General features: G+C 37.7%; 1 protein-coding gene across 2 annotated transcripts in view; it reads right to left on the bottom strand.

Annotated features, from left to right (window-relative positions):
- Nucleotides 1-9,572: 9,572 nt before the first annotated feature.
- Nucleotides 9,573-20,169, bottom strand: part of TBC1D22A (TBC1 domain family member 22A) — a 180,182-nt gene continuing 169,585 nt past the window's right edge. For both annotated transcript variants that reach the window (XM_037387552.1, XM_037387553.1), the window contains one exon: nt 9,573-12,854. In XM_037387552.1, the coding sequence (XP_037243449.1) occupies nt 12,726-12,854 (129 nt within the window). In that variant the 3' untranslated portion in view covers nt 9,573-12,725. The remainder of the gene's footprint in view (nt 12,855-20,169) is intronic.

Here is a 20,169-nt window from a genome sequence, read left to right as displayed (position 1 = left end):
TAACATGCAGCTGTGGGCTTGCCTCAGAGGCAGTGGGTTGATTGACATGGACGATGTGCAGCTGTAGCTCGTTCCTGCTAAGTGGTTAAACAGCCCTGAGGATGGTGGGAGAGGGGGTTGGGTGGGGGAGGAGCAGTGTGGTCTGGCCTCTGGAGGCGGAAGAAACAGCGTGGATGCTAGAATCTGACTGAGGGTAAAAGCCTTGTTGCTGCACTAGACCACTGTCTTGGTTTCAGCTGGGATAGAGTCAATTTTCTTCTTGGTAGCTGGTGCAGGGCTGGGTTTTGGATTTCCTGTGGCAGTAATGTTTATAACATGTTTTTAGTTATTGCTGGGTAATGTTTATGCTAAGACAAGGAGTCTTCAGTTTCTCAGGCTTTGCCAGCGAAAGGGCTGGAGGGATGCAAGAACTGGGAGGGGACACAGCCAGGACAGCTGACCTGAACTAGCCAAAGGGATGTTCCATACCATGTGGCGTGATGTTCAGTATATAAAGTGTGGGGGGTGTTTGGCTGTGGCCTGCTGATTGGTGCTTGGGAACTGGCTGGGCATTGGTCCATGGGCGGTGAGCAACTGTATTGTGCGTCATTTGTTTTCTTTTCTCCCTTCCCTTTGGATTTTATTCCTTTTCCCTTCTCCCACTTTTTCATTAAAGTTGTTGTTGTTGTTATCGTGATTGTTGGGTTTTTTTTATTTTACTTCATTTTAATTATTGTTCTTATCTCAACCCCGAGTTTTACATTCCTTCCTGATTCTCCTCCCCATCCCTGGGGTGGCTGTGGGGACGTGGTGGGGAGTAAGTGAGTGGCTGTGTGGTACTTAGTTACCGGCTGGGTTAAAGCACGGCAACCACATCGCACCTGATGTGCAATAGTGTGGCTCCAGAGCTCCCCAGATCTCACAGGCTGAGAGAGAGAGCTGCTTGGAAGATTTGCTGCGGGAGGTGATTGTCTTGCCTAAGGACAAGTGAGCTCAAACTTGAAAAGGTGACATAAGCACCACAGCTGAACTTTTTCTGTAAGGACTTTGGTATGGTCTCCCCACTGCAGCAGGGACACCGTGTTGCCTTGTGTAAAAATGAGGCAGGAACGTGATTTTGCTTTCCTCCTTCGTGACCCCATTGGCCAGTATCTGTCTTTGTAACCAAGAAACAACAGCAACTTTAATTGGGATTCATCCCTACGCTATGCACGCGCTCTTTTTGTCTCCTTCCATTTCAATATTGAACCAGGCTGCAGAGATGAAATCTGGCCCTGTGGTATTACTCAAGGTGAACAGCTGAAGGATTCAGATAGTCGCTCTCTGAATGAGCTTGCAGAGGCTAAGTAGCTAGATCAGGAGAGTACAGGTGGAAAGCGATAAATCCCACAATCGGAGGCATTTACAACAGGCTATGAGACTCTTCTTTGTGCTGTTTGTTGCTTTAGGCTGGGATTTTTAAATCCCAGTCTTTGTTGTTTTCCCAGCTTTGCTTGCTCAAGGCAAAAGTGATGGTTGAATACCTCACGCAGAGGCTCCTAATTCTGACTGGGATATCCAGCGATACACACTTAAATGAGAAACAGCACTAGTATGCAGGATTAGGTCGTTCTGGTCTTACTGCTGCTGGTATTTCACTAGTTTTACCATATGGCAGATGTGTTCAGTATGCTATTTTCCTATATGGAATTTCAGCCCGTATGCCAAAGCTTAGCATGATGTACACTAAAGGCCACATTTTGCCTGGTTTGCTCCCCTGCAGTTGCTGACCAGTCCCCAAACAGCAACAGAAACAACATGCTGGATTTTCTTGGTTCTGAAAACAGCATCATGACAGGTTAAGCAAATGTCTTTTGGCCGACCCTGATACTGAAGGAAAGCAAGTAATTTCTGAAGACTGGCTTGTAATGTAATTATCCCTGTATGGCATAAGCTTTTGGACAGCGGTTATTTTTGCTGTTCTAACGTTACAGCTACGGACGTGATTGCTAAAGTCTTCTTTTGTATGCTCAGAAATAAAGGGTTACTGCGCAGGAGCTGATTGCTAAGAGTGCAGCTTCTGGCTCTCTGCAACCGTAGGAATGATGCGCCCTCCCGTGTACCAGCTCCGAAGTGTTTTTACAGCTACAGCGTTTGGAGACCAAAGATGCCTCTCTAGAGATTTAGAGATCCTTTTTTTTAAAAAAAAAACCAAAATTTTGTTGAATAGCAACTCTGCCAAAAAGTCTCTTTCAGTCATCTGGAATTTAATGATAAAATTTTTAATGTGGAAGAAATGGAGAAGCTTAGACTTGCAAAATAGCAATAAAAACAGTGGGGCTGGCTCCCCCTCACCTGGCTTTTCTGTTTATGCAGTGAACCCAAGTCAGAAAAAGGGGGTGGGGGGTGGGAAGAGTACATTCCCAGAGTTTTTGCTATGCCCAGGGATGGTCTAATAAGATTTTGTACATCCACCTTTCATAAAATCAGTGAAACTTCTGCAAATAGAGCAGGTTAAAAAAAAAGAAACATTTCAAGGTAACAGACACTTTGCATAAAGTTCTTTAAAGGATTTAGCATCAGATGTACATTTTAATTTCAGGGAACCAGTAGAGTTTAGCTAGAACTCCTGAACAAATCCTTAATTTTTTATATACTTTGATTTCAACACCATCATCCCTGTATCAGTTCACCACAAAACAGTGGTCATCAGTATCTATGTCCAACTATATCAGTTACTGCATTTTTCAAGAGTCTATGTTTCGTCCTAGGATATTAGAGCGTATCAGTAGACTGTAAGTCTTAGCTGACCATGAGAGTCTTGGTTGACAAGGAAAACTCCTGGAGATAATTCTAGTTCAAAATGCATAAGAGTTATGCAAGCTATTTCTTTGTATTTTTCCTCTAAAAATGGCACGGAGTGGGATGTGGAGGTATCCCAAGTGTCCATTTTCATGTAGCTGACTAGTCCATCTCTGCTCTCAGCGCATCTCTTGCCCAGAGTGACTGGGAGCAGGACACAGGTTAGAGGTTGTCACTGTCTCCATATCTTTGTTTCTGCATGGTCCCTGGAAGCAACCTAAAGAGGTCAGCTGAGTAATTGAGTACTATGAATAATACTTTTTTGGGTGACAACATAGGTGCCTCAAAATGTGCTTTGCCTTCTCTCTTTGCACTGCTATCCAAAGTGGTACAAATTGCACTAGTGTCTCTGAGTTAGAGATGTATTGGACTGCCTTCCTTTCAACAGATTATCCAAACAGATCAATTTCTGTCTTCTTTTTTTTTTTTTTTTTCCTCTTTCAAAAGAGAGTAGTATTTTTGTCTTTGGATGGTTTTCAGGCTATTTCTTTTCATCTGCTATTGTAAGTTGGGAAATTCCATATATATATTTTTTTCCCCATTGATCTATTTTGCCTAGTCACCATAAACTTCAATCTTCTTCCTCTGCTGCATTTATTCCATCAGTTGTCTTAACCTGCAGTTTCTTTAATAGCCCTTGTTCACATATGAGATTTTCATAGCTTTGAGCTACTTCATTTCTCTAGAGAGGAAATTAATTTGCACTTTAAACATAAGCAACACTTAGTCTCCATTCAGACACTGGCAGCTCTTACGCTGTGGGCTGCCTCAGATCTATCAGTAATTTTTTTTTTTACCTCAATTTGTTTCTTTCCTTTAATAAAAAAGAATGTTAGTGGAACCTGATTTCAGATCCTGAGATTACACTTCCTTTCACCCAGACCAACCAAGAAAGAAACTTACCAATTACTTCTGAAGTTAAAATCACTTGCTTTTCGATAAGCCAGAAGCCGATGCTGTATCACTTCCTCATTCTGCAGCTCCTGTTACTATGTCTTAAAAGCCAGAAGGAAAAAAGCTTATAAAGAAGACTCTATAAAAGCAGAGATTGAAGTTTGTGCTATTACTAAATGCTCAAATATATTTACTTTATACAATATAAAGTTACCACACAATATAACAGACTAGGAAGATGCTTTTGCAGTTCTAATACTGAAAGCCCAAAGTTGGATGTGACAAAAAAATCCAAAAGTATACACAAATGCTTCCCAGAGGCTTTTTTTGAATTGAGTTTACAACATAGCTGGTAGTACTTATTAGTCACCACGAGATTGTTCCAGATACATATTCTCATACATGCCGGACCTCAGGATCCCAAAGCTACACTGTTTGAAAGCAAACTTATATTCACGGTGGTTGTATTATTCCATTCTGTACTGATACCAGCCAGGTACGTTGGCCAAGTTCCATGGCACGTACCAATCATGGGGCCTATTCCCTCTAACCATGGGTTTCCTCCAACCATTTCTCCTGGCCCTTAAGTTAGGTGAAGGCTGGGGTTATCCTGCCTGTCAGAAAGGAGTCTAACAGGATTTACATGAAAAGCTCAGAGCAGTCTAATCAACTGACAGCGGTAATTCAGAAGGAAGGTGTGCATCTTCACAATATTCCTGCTCAGTAAAACTTGATGTTCTTTCTCTTAGATCTGTTTGATAAGTTGGAATTGAGAGCGCACCACTGCTGTCTTACAGAAACTTTCCCCACCAATACTTCACAAGAAAGTTGTGTAAAATACAATCAATATGTGCAAGTAGCAAGACAAAAGGTTAATGTTATTAATTTGGTTGAGGAACAATGATTTAAAGTGAGCCAGTTTGGGTCTGATGCAGACGTGGGTCTAGCTAACTGAAGAGAGGATGACATGGAGACTTGGCATTTCTAAAGATTTATGTTCCAAAGTTTGCCTTTTCTCTCAACTTGGAGAAACAACACAACCCCGTTCGTAAAGATTAGTGCAAGGTATAAAAGGCTTTGAGAACTCGTCTAACCTTTGATATGCAAATGCTGTATATGCATGTAAAGTAATGTGATGTATAGATAGCTGTTGGACTCATGCTAAACTTGAGCAACAACCTCAGATTTTTCAGTATTGGTATTCTTCAACCAACAGTTTAGTTTTACAACAATAAAGTTACTCTGTTTATCCCTTGGATTGATGTTACTGGTGTGTTACTTATTTTTTTGAGGGGTTTGGTTTTTTGTGTGGTGGTTTTTGTTTTTTTTAAATAATACACTCAGGACACAATCAGGCCATTTTGTTGCTGACATACTGTTTCTGTCTTCCACAGAAATATGCAACTACATGAAGCAAACACAGTTTCAAATTAAATTTTTCGGTTGGGAATCCAGTCTGCTAAGCGAGACCTCCTCTGGGCATTTCTCAAGTCCTTACTCCCTGCCAGATTATCACCGTCCCAGCCAACACTTCCCTGTAGCGTTCAGCATTCTGCCTAGGACACTGACAAATGCACGGTCCATTCTGTGAGGTAGGATCTTTTATCTTCCTCACTGTCTGGAAAACAGATTATACAGTTTGGACACTACTTAAATAGGAAAAGTAAACCTTACCATTCCTATTACTTTTGGCTAGACAGAATGGGAACTTGTCCTATACATTTTACTTAGCAGCATATAATATTTATTTACATAACAGGTGGTAGGAAGAAGATCCCAGTGCAATGATCTAAATTTTAAAATGAAGTAATTTGTCAACATTTCTTTTTTCACTCGTTCCAATTTGCACGGAAGGATACTAAGTTTTACCTCTGGCTGTACTATAGGGCTATAGTTTATTCACAGCAAGAAAGAGCAAATATAAACAGCAAGCTAATGGCCTGAACTGCTATCTAACCGAAGCTAAAGCTTACCTAAGTGAAGCTGATGTTACAGAACAGTAGCTGCAACAAACAAGTCAGTGTGTCCTTCAGATTATAGCTTATTTGGGCCATGTGAACATAAAATTTGAACTTGAAGTGTGTATTTTAAAAATGCATCTGAGAGAATTTGTGATTCTTTCTAATGTATGTACAGAAATGCCGTTTCAAATTAAAATTGCTAGCAGCCACTTCAAATTAGGAAAATGCCAATGCTGACACCTAGCTATGGGCATGTCCTCCAGACAACTTTAGTGCCAGTGGGGAGAGAGAGAAATTTTTTGGGTGCCACTCACTTGGCATGGTTCAGAGGTCTACTCAGAGGCAGGGGTGATGGCACCTGGAAGGACCTGTTTCTCTCCATCAGCTAGGAAAGGAATGTATGCCAAGCTGAGAGACAGATGTCTAAGTTTTTGACATACTTTAGATCTGGGGAGATAATAACTTGCATAAATATAACAAAGTGACTAACTTAACCAACACTAACTCTTAAGTTGTCCACAGCGATCCCTCTGTCAGGCCGGTTATTTTGTGTTTACCACTTTTCTTGGGGAGTGCTTGTTGGATTTGGGTATCATTTGCTGACTACAATTACTTTTAATTGATTTGACAGCATATTCAATATTATTTTCAGAGCGTTTCCATAACGAATACAAGTTTCCACAAACACACACATGTCCTTGGATGGGGAAAGATGGATTTTTTTCTTATTCTTTTGTGGATAACAGAAATAGTATTAGCCAGTGCGATCTGAATTACCACTTTTGCATCACAGAGGATGACTGTGCGCGTTCAACAACAGGCTGGCCTTTACCATCAAAACATTCACATAAAATGTTTCTTGAGCAGCCTTTGTAGTAAGAATGTAATCTTCACCTGAATGTGAAGATGTTTGTTGCCCGGCATTTTGATGACAGTGATGGAAAGAAATGCACTCCTTTTTCAAACTTACATAAATTTTTCCACTGATGCAATAATAATAAAGTATCTGGGAAAAATATAACAAGAAAACTTTCTTTACTGATATGCCAAATTTATTCATTCCTGCATGCAAAAGCTGAATTATTTATTTGCATGAAACAATATATTCTACACAGTTGCAGCAAATATTTGTTGTCTTAGGATAAATTTTTACTTGATCAGGTAGGTATAGGGCTAAATTTTTTTTTCTCCATATATATATATATATGTATATATATAGCCTGTTCTTAACGACAGACTAAAAGTGCTTCTGCAACCTGCTTTGAGCTGGAGTTACTTGCTTATTTTAAGACCAAAAGTGATGAAAGATTGCCAAGTCTGTTGAGTTCCCTTAGTTGTTAAAATGACATGAGTGAAACTGCCATCTAACTACGATAAGCCTGGGCATCTTGTTACCTCCTGTGAGCTGTCATGACAGCTACGTACTTTGTATTTCTGCTGCTACTAAAAGAGTGAACGGGCTGATCAAATGGGCTGGTAGCAGGAACTGTTCACTGGAAATCTCAGTTCTTTCTGGAGGAAGATGGAAATACATGAAAATATCTAACCTGGATTTCAGAAAGCTCTAATGTCAGAGACTGCATCCTGAGTTTAAGCTGAAGTTGTCCAAATACCCCAAGAAGTGCCTTTCCTTATCCCTTCTGGAATTCAGAAATTAATGAGAGTAAAAATAATCTGTTCTCCTTGTTTGTTTTTGTTTTTTCTTCTATTGCTTTCAAATTCAGAAGTCTTCCCATGAGGAGGATCTCTGAGTAGGCACAGGTAATTGATGGCTGGATAAGAAATTCCTGGAATGAAGTGGATTGGGCTCCAAAATCCAGATCTCACAGAAATGAAATATCACATATGATACATAACAGGAAAATCAAAGCAAATACGTACACTAAATCTTGATTAATTTGACAACAAAGGCAGAACAACAGACGCTGCTAGAAATTTTTGCACTTTATGACTTAGATTTCTAGATAATTTTGTATTAGGGACAAAATGAATACCTGTACTGTAGTTCAGACTTCTAAGCTTGTTTCTGGAGCATGTTTCCAAGGATCTCCATATGTCTTGGTGACAAATTCAGACTAATTTTCTGTGTTGAGGAAGCTTGATCACAAGCATAATGTGGATTCCAGTTCAAACAACTATGCTTTACTGACTATGCACATAAATTCTCATTTGGAATCTTACAGGGAGTTTTTGTCAAAAAAAAAAAAAGCCTACATTTCAGAGCACCTGTCTCTGAAAGGCCTTCTGTAGTATCACATCTTTCTCAGGCTCTCATTTCTGGCACATGTTTTGACTCAAATGTGAGGTATGCACAGAAGATTCTGAAGTGTTAAAAGGTTCTTTGATATGGTGCCACAGCAATTTAATTATTTACTCCAGTGCTGCCTCAGCTACACCAAGATTAAGGAATGACGGGATGCAAGATTTTAGCTTTAATTTATAAAACTGCAAATGACCTGGAATTAAATTGCTCAGGAACTTCACTCTCCATCATACAGTGATTAGAAGCACTTGAGCTCAAGTTCATTACCATGGCAATGGCACAGCATCCTGCCTGCGTGATTGCTGGACCAGGAGCTTTTTCACCTCACCTCTTTCTCCCAGCTCCAAAGAATCTGAAGCAGTACAAAGCACTTGCCTTTCTCCCCACTCTGTTTTCAAGGAGGAAGGGACCTGAAGTGGGGAGCAGATTTCTGGGAAGTCCTTTCTGTTGCACTTCACATTTATATCTGTGGGATATCTGCCCAGGACATAAGATAGGTATCCAGGACTGCTTTTGTACAAGAAAATCAATAAACAAACAGCTTTCAGCTGTGCTTCCCAGCACATTCCTTGTGAGACCTTGGGGCCTTTACTCCACCTTCTTGACCTCTTCTGCTTTTGAAAAAGCAATTTGAAAAATCTCTCCTTGCTGATTTTCTGCAGTGTCTTCAGAAGATTCTAGCAGATGAAGAAGCATGATTACAATTCATGGTCACTCACACACGTTAACAAAGATTGCCTGTTGCATCCCTGTGTCTTTTCCCCTGAGTGCTGTGTGGAGTTTTAAACAGAGAAGTTAGTAACTTTTCCTTCCGTATAACCAGGTTTGTATATTTTTCTCACCAGACTCATCTGGATTACTGGACATCTCCCACCAGCTTACTAAACATAGTATCAGATTCACAGAATGGTTTGGGTTGGAAGGGACCTTAAAGCTCATGTAGTTCCAAGCCCCTGCCATGGGCAGGGACACCTGCCACCAGACCAGGTTGCTCCAAGCCCCATCCAGCCTGGCCTGGAACACTGCCAGGGATGGGGCAGCCACAGCTGCTCTGGGCAGCCTGTGCCAGTGCCCCACAATAAAGAATTTCTTCCTAATATCTAATCTAGATCTACCCTTGAGCTTCTTATATGTACAGGACATCTCTCTTTGCTTGTTAATGTACTTAAAACAATCTTTACCTTTCCAGATCTTATTCATCGCACATCACTACCTTTTACTGTGTCCCCCCCATGGAGCTGAAGCTTTCTCTCCTTCCTCATCTTCAGGGACATACAGAATTCTGTACCTCCTCCGTTTGCTTTGCCCTGATTTGCTCCATCTGGCCCCCCGTTTAATTCTGCTGTGGTGCCAAATCTATCTTCATCTGCTTTTTGCAGAAAATGCTCAGTACCTTGTATGTATATGGTTTAAACAGAGACATACCTTTGGAAGCTGTCTTATTAACTGGCAAAATCTACAAGATACAAGGGCAGAGAGTTACAGAAATGTAATTGCGAAGACGGGTTTTGCTACTGCATTTGCTCTTGTGATACAGGGTTCTGAGACCATAAAACATAAACACACCAAAACATGCTTTGATGTAGTACGAAATGTGCTTGATGAAAACAATAAAAAAAGCTTTCCACTCCATATAGCACTTCATAAATATGCATTTATTTCCTCATCTTTCATCACTTTTATAGTTTTAACCATTGCCTCAGTGGTAATATTTGTCAGAAGCATACAATGGAACTTCAGATACTTCTACTCTGTAGTTCTGAAGTTAAATTCATGGGTCTTTCCATAAGGAACTGAGCCAAAAAATAATTAAACTAATTTCTTATAACATATTACAGAGTTACATCAGATTTCAACTTACATTTCTATCCTATTCCAGGTACTGTATTTACATAGTTAACTAATTTGTTTATTTACATTTTTCAAATTCTGCGGTCATATATGTTTTTATATCGTACATTCTTGTTTAAATTTTTATTACAGAAATTCTTTAACGCACATTTTAGACACTACAATTTCATTATTACACATGAGTTCTAGGAAATTACTGCCTGGTTTCACTAGCGATGTGTCAAGATGCCTCCTTCATAAGAAAATACGTATTAGAAAGGAATTTTATAATATTCAGAATCCTGAATTTTGAAAAAAATAAGTACATGGGATGTAATAATGATAATGTTATTTCTTTTTCTATGTATTATTTTGTTTGGAATGACATTACCTGAGATGTAGAATTGTTAAAGGTAAGGTGTGTTTTTAAAAATAGAATGAAATACTTTCTGTAAATCTTAAAGTATTGAAAATTTGAAATTTTACATAAATGTTGGCCTCCTATTTACTGAACACTATTCCTATCTGTATAGATATATAAATGTTATTTATATATCTATATCATATTTTCCAGAAAAGTCTATATCTACATAAATAAGCGTTGTTATTATATTAGGAAACTTCCCACTACCCTTAAAAAGCAATGTGCTCAAGTACAATATTCAACTTCTGACACAGACACAAGAGTAAATGTGACCTCTAATGGGAATACTTCCTTCCAAGGGACGTAAGAGGTACCTGTTGAATTTGGAAGACATGGCAGACAACTTATGTGGACCCGATGAAGGAAATTTTGTATATCCAGTCCCATAAATGTTATGCAGGAGCATCTGACAGCAGACAACTTTGGGTCAACTTTCCATGTTACATGTAACTACCTAAATAACATCTTAATAGAAAAAAGTTAATTATAGAAAATCCTTACAACATTGTACATTTAATGCTGTGTGTCTTCTCTCATTACAATAATACGCATTTCTATTAACAAATGATTGTAAATACTAAGTTTAAAGCAAATGGTCATAAATTTCAGGTTTCTTTTATTCTGCTGTTGGTAGATATTCTGTTAGGCACAATATGACATTCTTTGTAAACATAAATTTTGATACATTAGTAGACCATGAACTGAAGTTACAGAAGACAGTATATGCACATTTGAGAAACACAGCCCCACCACACCCTCTAGGCACAAATGCAGCAATCTAGGAGGCCTGATCTCGTATCCATCGCAACTGAAACCCCCAGCTGATACCGCTGGAACAGAAATGCATCCTAGCCACCAAACAGTCCTGCTTCTGAATTCATTCAGTTTTTTCTCTTCTACCAAAGTTTTCATATAATTTACAATACAGATCTCCATCACATGTTGGTAAAAATGTATTTTTATTCTATTTACCCTGAAACAACCTTATTATTATAACATCAGTGTCAGGAACTAAGGCCCCTAAAGCAAGCAATGTAACGTAGCACATCTAGAAAGCTTTCTTCAAAATATGTATCTACGTATTTTTAAGAACTTGAAAATAATCTTCCAATAACAAGTCATAAGAAAAAACCTCTTCAATATCTTTTATTTCCCAAACTTAAAAGTGCACTACATTTTTCGTGCAACTTTGTGCAACTTGAGAACTGAACTGAGGAATAACAATTCTGAGCTTCCAGTATATTGCTTATTGCAACTCTCACCCTTAATAACCTATATGTGTAGGGTAGGCACAAATTAATATGAGTTATTTACATCCAACGACGCAACATCAGAATTCTTATCTGAGAAGATTTGTTGAAAATAAATAGTGCACTTAAACTGTGTTTTAAGAAATTATTCAGTATCCCATGATTATAGGAAGAAACATTAATTTCATTCTATAAAGTTATAGAAGATTTTTATTCTGCTAATGACATGAGAGTGATCTGAGTACATAGTTACTGTTACTGAGAACTATCTTCTTGCTTCCTCTGAATAATCAGAAAAAAGGTATTAAATGGTTTAACAAATAAGCTTTGGAAAGCTATATTAATTTTCCTTTTCTAACATGCTAGAAATGGAGACTAAGGCAACAACTGAGATAGATAAAACTATATCTTGCTTTGTAAACCAAGCTTCTTCATATGTTTCTTAAAAGTGAACTTTCATGCTGAGAAATTGAAAGGCCTTGAAAGAAACACTTTAATTATTTTGACAAGACCAGATCTTCTGTTTTATTTGATATTTTAAGAACACTCTAAAATACACAGAAAGGGATTTATTTTCATGTTACAGATGAGTCTTCAACTTTAAGTAACTCCTTTGTATGGCTAAAATGCTTCTACAGCACCCTGCAAGACTGAGTAATGTTTAGAAAAATGAAACCAATTTCCATTCCAACCTTCTATATTCTTACATTATTGAAGTCTTCTAACCTAATTCCATGGAAAAACAACAGATGGTGTGCGACTATCAGTGTCTTCTGAGTTATAACCAGACCTTGAAACACTGGCCTGGCTGTCTCATATGGTCTTTACAACTATGAAAAGTTCTTTTTTTCCACTCAAAGTAAGTAACTTCTAGTGACTAAAACTGGCTGATAGAAGTCATGGCAGGTGACACTGAAGTAATGACAAAATCATTCCATAAGTACTTTTAAGTCTTAGGTACACATAAAAATTGCTTGACAGAAATTAGTCAGACTGTAGTTCTCCTAATTAGAGAAGGGGGAAAAAAGAAGAAAGTTATGTGATAGACTTCTGAACTCATTTTTCATGCTGTGCAAAAAAGTTCACTTCTAAGTTCATTCAATGTTTGATATCCTGCGCTGTCCATTTCTTTGGTATTCTGTTCTCATTCTGCAAATTCTAACAGAATTTTAATGGTCATCTTAATTCAAACGAAAGAGCAATGAGCTGAAAGCACAACCAGAACAACAGATGCCGTAATACTGCAGAAAACATTGGTCTTAATAATTTCTGGCTCTTTATGTTCATTTCTTGTAATGATTGGGGGCATCCGCAAATGCAAACTTCAGTCTGTAGGCCTCTGCTAGGAGTACGCTAATCTCTTCATTTCCCCAGTGTACCGTGGGCAAATTTTGTAAAAATATTAACAATTCCTAGATGGAGAGAGAAAAAAAAAGAAAAAGATACCAGTGTAATAGCAATGCATCACTTATACAGCGATTATTTATAAGCAATCACCCATGTAACACCAAACAAACCTGCGATCCCATTAGGTTTAGTGATTTTCCTGTAACTTGCATAGATACTTGCTATGAATGTCAGATACAAGATTATTCTTTCAAGTTCAGACACCAGCTATTAATTGTAGATGAACTATGTTTTCTAGCGTTGAGAAAAATAAAATTAAAAAGAAAAAGCCTCACTTGCTCTGTAAATGCTATCTGAAAGAAAGCAACACTGCCCAAGTGTGTGAATTCTTTGACACTTGTCCTTGTATAAATATACCGCTACTGGTGCACCCTGTCATGGATGAGACCCTAGTTGTACTCAGACAAAAAAGAACGCACATGCAACGTATCAGAACCATGCTATTAGACTTCTAAGAGGTAAATAGTGTTAGTATATCCATTTTATAGCTGGCAATCGAGACAAAATGCTCGTGGGTACTGGAGTCACTAGAAATTACTAGAAATCTAATTCCGAGCTCTCTAAGTCCAAAATGGTTTAAAACAGGTCCCAGTGTTCTTTTAGATTTGCTGTATTTCCTACATTATATTAGCACCTGTATACATCTTCCATACTTGCCAATTCCAACCAGCTCTAGAAGTTTTCCCATATTGTTTTGCATATGGCTCTTTAAAAATTCCCCATATAACTTCCACATTTAAGATCTTCAACCTACTTTCAGTCTGTAGCATCTGTTGCCCAGCTCATTCCAATATCCCTGTGCTAGGTGTGAAGACAAGGAATACCTACATTTCCTCTTTAGGCAGCTATAAAATATTCATTTAATTTTTAATACTTTAAATGTTTTTATAACCTCTTTATCAGGCAGGTTACAGGTAGACAGCTACAGATAAAGCAAAGTGGCTGACTACATTGCAGAAGTGCTACAATTCTCTTCCCTAATTAGTCTCTTCACATGCAAACGTGAAGAATATCTGTGACTTCTGGTGCTGCTGCTTTCTAGGTGTGCCTTGTATATAGCACAGCAAACAAGAGTTCAATTTCTTTCAACAGTAATTATATAGCAATACAGATCAAATTAATCAATAGAAGTAATTTCAAATGATAAGTTGAATTCAATTTGAAAAGGTCATAAAAGATGGATTCCTGCTTTTATCGGGTGTATGTTTTATTGTAGTAACATGGTATCAGCAAATATGACCTATGTCCTGTTGGCCAAAACTCCAGGATTGTAGCTCTGTGCTACACTGTGAGGCACAGTCAGATCCCACTGATTCCACTTTGAAGGATCCTTCAAAAGGGTTACGTGAAAAACGTTTGCTTCCTATTCCATCACCGAATGGTGCAAAGGGTGCTCAACTATGCTACAATATATAAAATACATTTAAACTTATGTAGAAGTACAGAATGTACTTTTAAAGTACCTGTACTTTCAAAACATCATTTTCCATAGATAAATGAACTTGTATTCTAGAACTAGCCTATTCACCATGTAATCAAGACATGACAGTGGTAAACTTGCTGGAAGTACTGTGGTATAAAAGTACCTTTAAAAGTACGAAAAGTAAGAGGTCTGTATTTTAAACAACACAGCAATAAAACTTGGGAGTAATACTGCCTGTTAAGCAATGGCTGTTATCAGATACAAAATTATTCTTGAGGGAAAAAAATAAACTTATCACACAAGATCTAATACATATATGTAAAAGAAAATCCCAGACTACCAGACAGATATCTCCAAAAGACGACTATTTCTAAAGCCCTTATTCTTCAGTGTATTCCTCAGTTTCCTCTAAAGGTCTGTTCCTTGTAAACTAAATCAAAACGGAATATTAATAAACCTTCACATTGTTAATAATTATTACAAAGTTATCAGCCTCTTTCTCCTCACTGAGATTGTAACCCAATGAAATTCCAGCCCATTCAATCAATCTTCAAAAAATCCCAAACCCAGAAGCTACGGAAAGCAAATTTTATCATGTTTTGAAATACAGTTTATTAGCAAATTCCCTTACAGTATGAAGTCCACTATAATCCCTTTATTCAATACAGCTTTTAGGATAAGATTTGGCAATAATACTGGTTATTTGGTAATTGCTATCTATAGTTGTTATGCTATTTATTGTCACATCACCCCAACACTGACTCCATATGTGGATCTGGAAGGAAGGAACATCAAAACCAATTACATAACAAGTAACATGTTGATAGTCAATAAACCATAAAAACGTTATTCCAGTAAGTAGAGCACAGAGATCTCTCCTGTCATAATCAAAGCAATTAATCTACTTTGGAAACTCAGTTCTGGCCTTTTTTCTGTGTGAATTATTGACAAAGTTCAACTGCAGGGTGTGTTTTTTTAACAGAAGAAACTTAACAGAACATTAAAACCAGTAATAGAATAGTGTTCTTATTTCTAGTTAATAAAAAAATGGAAATAACTACAGTTAAAATCAGACTTGAACATACTGAGGACATTAATAGAGTTAGTTTTTAATGTCAAAACTGAGAACCAGTCTATTAATTTCACAAATAAAGGCAGTCCTAAACCACAGTATTTTTCTACGGGAATTGTTAATCCTTCCTGCGGCTAACTGCAATGTAATTACAGTCTGAGTACTTCTTGTCTACCACAGCTCTATTTTGTACTGACAGGCAGAACTTGCAAACTTACTATATTTTATGATCATGAACTTTTCAAAATTATACTGCAGGACCGCATATAACTAAATGAAAGGTAAATTAACTTTATATATAATCTTTCATTACTTAATAAGGAATCGCTAACAGCTATATTTTGAACAAGAGCTATATCTGTTACACACTATGCACACATAGAAAACACCGCAAAATTTATGCTGGCAATGTGATTAAACAGCTTATTTTACAAGAGTTATTTGTACTTTCAGAAGTTGTGCTTCAAATTTTAGAACACAGCACCTACTTTTAAAGAACTAATGAAGTGCAATACTACTAAAATTCATTTAGAGGAATTATTGAGACAAGCTAAGGAGGAAACCAATTATGGCCAGAAAAACTGTCCATTTATCTTTTTAGATAATATAAAACGGAACTAAAGCGTATGCATACATACAAAGTATTCTAAATGTTTTTATGGGAAAATGTATAATGTGGTGCCAGAGAGAGCCAGGACTGTACAGTGGTTCAAAAAACTTTTTTTCCAACCAGATGTAACCACTATACAGGCAAGATAAATGCTTAGTATAGGAATGATTTAATTCCCATTTCCTTTACAACATTCTTTTTCACTTGCTTGTATTTGGGACGGTCAAGTGTGAAAGGAAAGGGTGGCATGCGTGGCTAGTACCAAGCGGGCATCCTGTCCGTGGACTTGGTCCCTCCCCTGCGCTGCACAGTGATGCAGCCAGACAGATGTGCCAGAGCTGCTGCCTGAGCGCCTCAGCAGCTGCAGCGGCCAGGCTGGTAACGTGCTGTGCAATGCTAATCTCTAGTCCTCTTCCCAGATATTTAGGATGAAGGATACCCCTTGCTTCGGGACTTGGCCAAGCTCCGTTCAAATCCTCCCCCTGCAGCCCGCTATCGAAGCGGTAACAAACGCACTGGCTGGTAACATGGGAGCACAGGTCCAGCACACACTGCAGAGCCCAGCTGACCTTGGTCACTTGCCTCAGAGCTACCTTTCCCTGCTCTCTGCCCCGCGCTGTTAGCTACTGCACCCAACAAACAGGGCTCTAGTCCTGAGACGAGTTCCCTTTTCTTTCTTGAGTACCGTTTTTCCTCTTTCAATGCGCTCAGCAATATTTCCTACACTGCTGCCACTTCTTATTTCTCCAGCTGCCCTACCCCGCCACATGGAGTTGCAAATAATGAGCTGTATTTCTGGAGTGCTGTGCATCTTATTAATTATCTATGTCTTGGAGTCAGAGAAAACATTTCTTTCCTATTGGGCACAGCTGGAATTAAGAAAACTAAGATTTCAAAAACCTAACGTTAAAGAGATAGGAAGAACAGGTCATCTACTGCAGCTTAAGAAATCCCTGCTGCAGATACAGGTTAAGAGGTGTAAGTGGACCTGGATCCTTCAGTGGTGGAGCTGAACACCCGCATTGCTACCTGAGCATGCAAGCTCCGTGCCACAGGGCACATGCAAGGGTAGGCAGCGATGGCTGAGGGAGCACCAACAGTCCAGCCGGGGTCCTGGACACAGTAATGCCCTCCTTGTTCTTGTAATTTCAAAGACGATGGGTAAACCTAAACTTTGATAAGCAGAAGATGGGGAAACACTGGTTTATCTATGCTAAGTGTTAGGAGCCTGCAGTGCCTTTAAGCCTGTACTGGACACAGTCTGAAGGATTTAGGAGAGATATGTTCTTGGCAAGTCATAAATCAGTGTCACTCTAGAATTCCCACCTTGAATGTGAAAGTTCATATCCTGTCCTGTGACAATTTAGAGGAAAAAGCACCAAATCAAAAAAACCCAACCCCAATATCTGTTGAAATACTGAACGTTCAACTTTGTAAATTCCATCCTAAATTTGACATTTTATTGTACGTTTCTCTATTGCACATTACCTAAATTATGCGTCTAGAATTTCTTGGAAGGGTTACTAATTCTTTCCAAAGAATTGCCTATTAAACAATAATGATTATTTATCTCAATTTTGCTTTCTTTCGTACTCCATGACATCTTAATCATCAGACCACAGCATACAGAACTCAGAACAGTATGAAACCAACTACAGAAAAAAAGGTTATTCAGAGTTCTAACTAGGCTTGTTGTATGTAAAAAAGGATGCTGTGAAAAACATATCTAAATAGGCTAAAGGTTAATTTTTCCTACCAGCTTACATTCAGCAACTCAAGTGCATAGTGATCTTCAACAACCATATATTTTTTTATTCCTTGATTCAAATAGAATTTTTTTATTCTTCGTTTCAACTGAACGATCTCCAATTAATCTTCTGAAAACATACAGAAATATACTATCCTTATAATTAATTTCAGGTTCCTAAGGCGAACTTCATAGAAACACACCTTAACATTCTGAAAATGAAAGCTTATGAGAAGTTGATGGCATTATCGTTTCCCTTTCATGTTTTTCTTTTCATGACTTCTGAAAAAGATTCCTGGACTCAGCATATTAAAACCACTAAAATAGCAATTAAAGTCCTGTTTCATCCAGTATGGATCTCTTATACAAGTCATTAGCAACCTTAATTGTTAATCATAATATACGTGGTTCTAAAGAACCATGTCAGAGAAGCTATGCTCACTTAGCTGAAGAGAAGATTTCCATCTTCATTTACATGGCTATGAAAATATATAAATTAATATCGTTTAAAAGTACATTAAAGGACCACACCTTAGCTGATATTGTAGGTAGCCTTATGTCCTTGTTCTCAAATGAAAACAAAACCCCAAACCACAAGTAATCCCCATCCCTACATCTTAAAGCAGGAAACAAATTTGCACGTTAGATCTTTTTCTTAACGAAACTTACTATCTACAGGTTATGACATACAATTTTATAAGGCAAGGTTAAGAACATAGGCTTAAAAACAAAGCAAGCATTACCACCGAACCTAACAGATGTTCAACTCCATAAACAAACACCTTATTTTTGTAATACCTTTTTAACTGCCTCAAAATGCTTCAAAATTACATGCATGTGAAAAAGAAGAAGTTAAGGTACTGACACAGAATATTAAATACCCAAGAAAGAAAAGGAAGTCACCTTATTCGAACACTGATATAAATTCATACTTAAATCAGCCGGTCAAATAAAACCAGTCTTAAGTTCTTCCTTACATTTAAACTACAGAAAACAGAACTTGCATTTTAAAAATCTCATATGAAAATTAAGTATCTGAGGAAGCATCCAAGAAGATTTCTTAGTACTCCAATTGCTACAGCACAGAGCAGAATGGTCCTGAAGCACTCAGATTATTCTTTTTGCCATATTGTTCTATGAAATATTGCTATATTTTTTGGTATTTGGAGATATGTGTACTTCTTATGCACCAAAATATAAATCTTAGCAAATTAATAGTAAAAGCTCAAGTACATCACTTGTACTAGCTCTATGCAAAAAGCATCAAATAAAGGAAAAAAGGGAAATATCCAGAGTATAACAAGTCAAAGATCAGAAGTCATTCTATTAAAAAAAATATGAAAACAACCACCACCCAATCATAGAAACTGCTGTACCAACTAAGACTGCAGCGATTATGGCAGAATTTCATTTCTGAAATGAATTTCTAATGAGTAAGTTACTATATTCTATCATTTTTTTCTGTAGTCAAGCAACATCAAAATATTTGTACAGCAGATTGCAACAGAAAATTTACAATTCTGTCTCTCCATAAAGTCCATATGCTACCCACTCTTCTTGGTTTGGTTTTCCTGACCATAATTTGGCAATGCATTTTAAGTTGAACAGTTTGTACAGCTTCAAATTCACACATATTCCCCTCTCTACAATGACTTAAATTTTAACACTGTAGTATAATAGCTAAAGGCTCAGCAAAAAAGACAGACAATCATAAAATACCAATATAATGAATCACAGGGAGAAGAGTGTATCAAAATTTTATATATTTCAGACTTAAAGCAATTAGTATGTTTTGACAAAAAAGGTATTTCACACTGTAAGTGGTTCTGAATAAAATCTTGTTTTAGAGAAAACATATATTAAGGATTGCTGATGCAAAATTACCTGTACATATAACTTTAGTACGGTCTGAGATATATAACTTTTACATCCAATAAATATGTCACAATGCAGCAGCTACTTAAACTAGTGTATTTTTAGAAGTAAAAAAAGTTCCTAAACATAATTCAAATGGAATATTTTTGTACTCTATGGATACAGGACTGAAAGAGGCCATTTCTCTTATGTCGCTCGATCTCCCATACCACATGAAGCCATATAAAGGTGTTTTATTCTGAATAATAAATAAACGTTCCCCACTTTTGCCGTGTCAAAACCCACAAAGTGTTTGTGCACCTCTAACAGACTGAAGGACATCAATACAGAGAACCAATGAGCTGACGGCGGAAGAGAAGAACCAAACCACCTCCAAGAAAATATCGCAGTTGAAGGACAGATAAAGAGCCGGCCCAGAGTCCTACGTCTCTACATCAGCAGGGAATCTGATAACTGAAAACTTCTAAGAGCCTGAGAATCCTCACAAAAATCGGTAACTACTAATCCAAAAGTCCCTTCAACTCTGAGAAGAACACCACTGTTCACATGAAGAAATTCTTAAGCTTCCTTGATGAGCAAAGCACGCAGGCACA

Source organism: Falco rusticolus, chromosome 5, assembly GCF_015220075.1.
Source record: "Falco rusticolus isolate bFalRus1 chromosome 5, bFalRus1.pri, whole genome shotgun sequence".
Lineage (NCBI taxonomy): Eukaryota > Metazoa > Chordata > Aves > Falconiformes > Falconidae > Falco > Falco rusticolus.
This window is presented reverse-complemented; position numbering and strand designations above follow the sequence as displayed.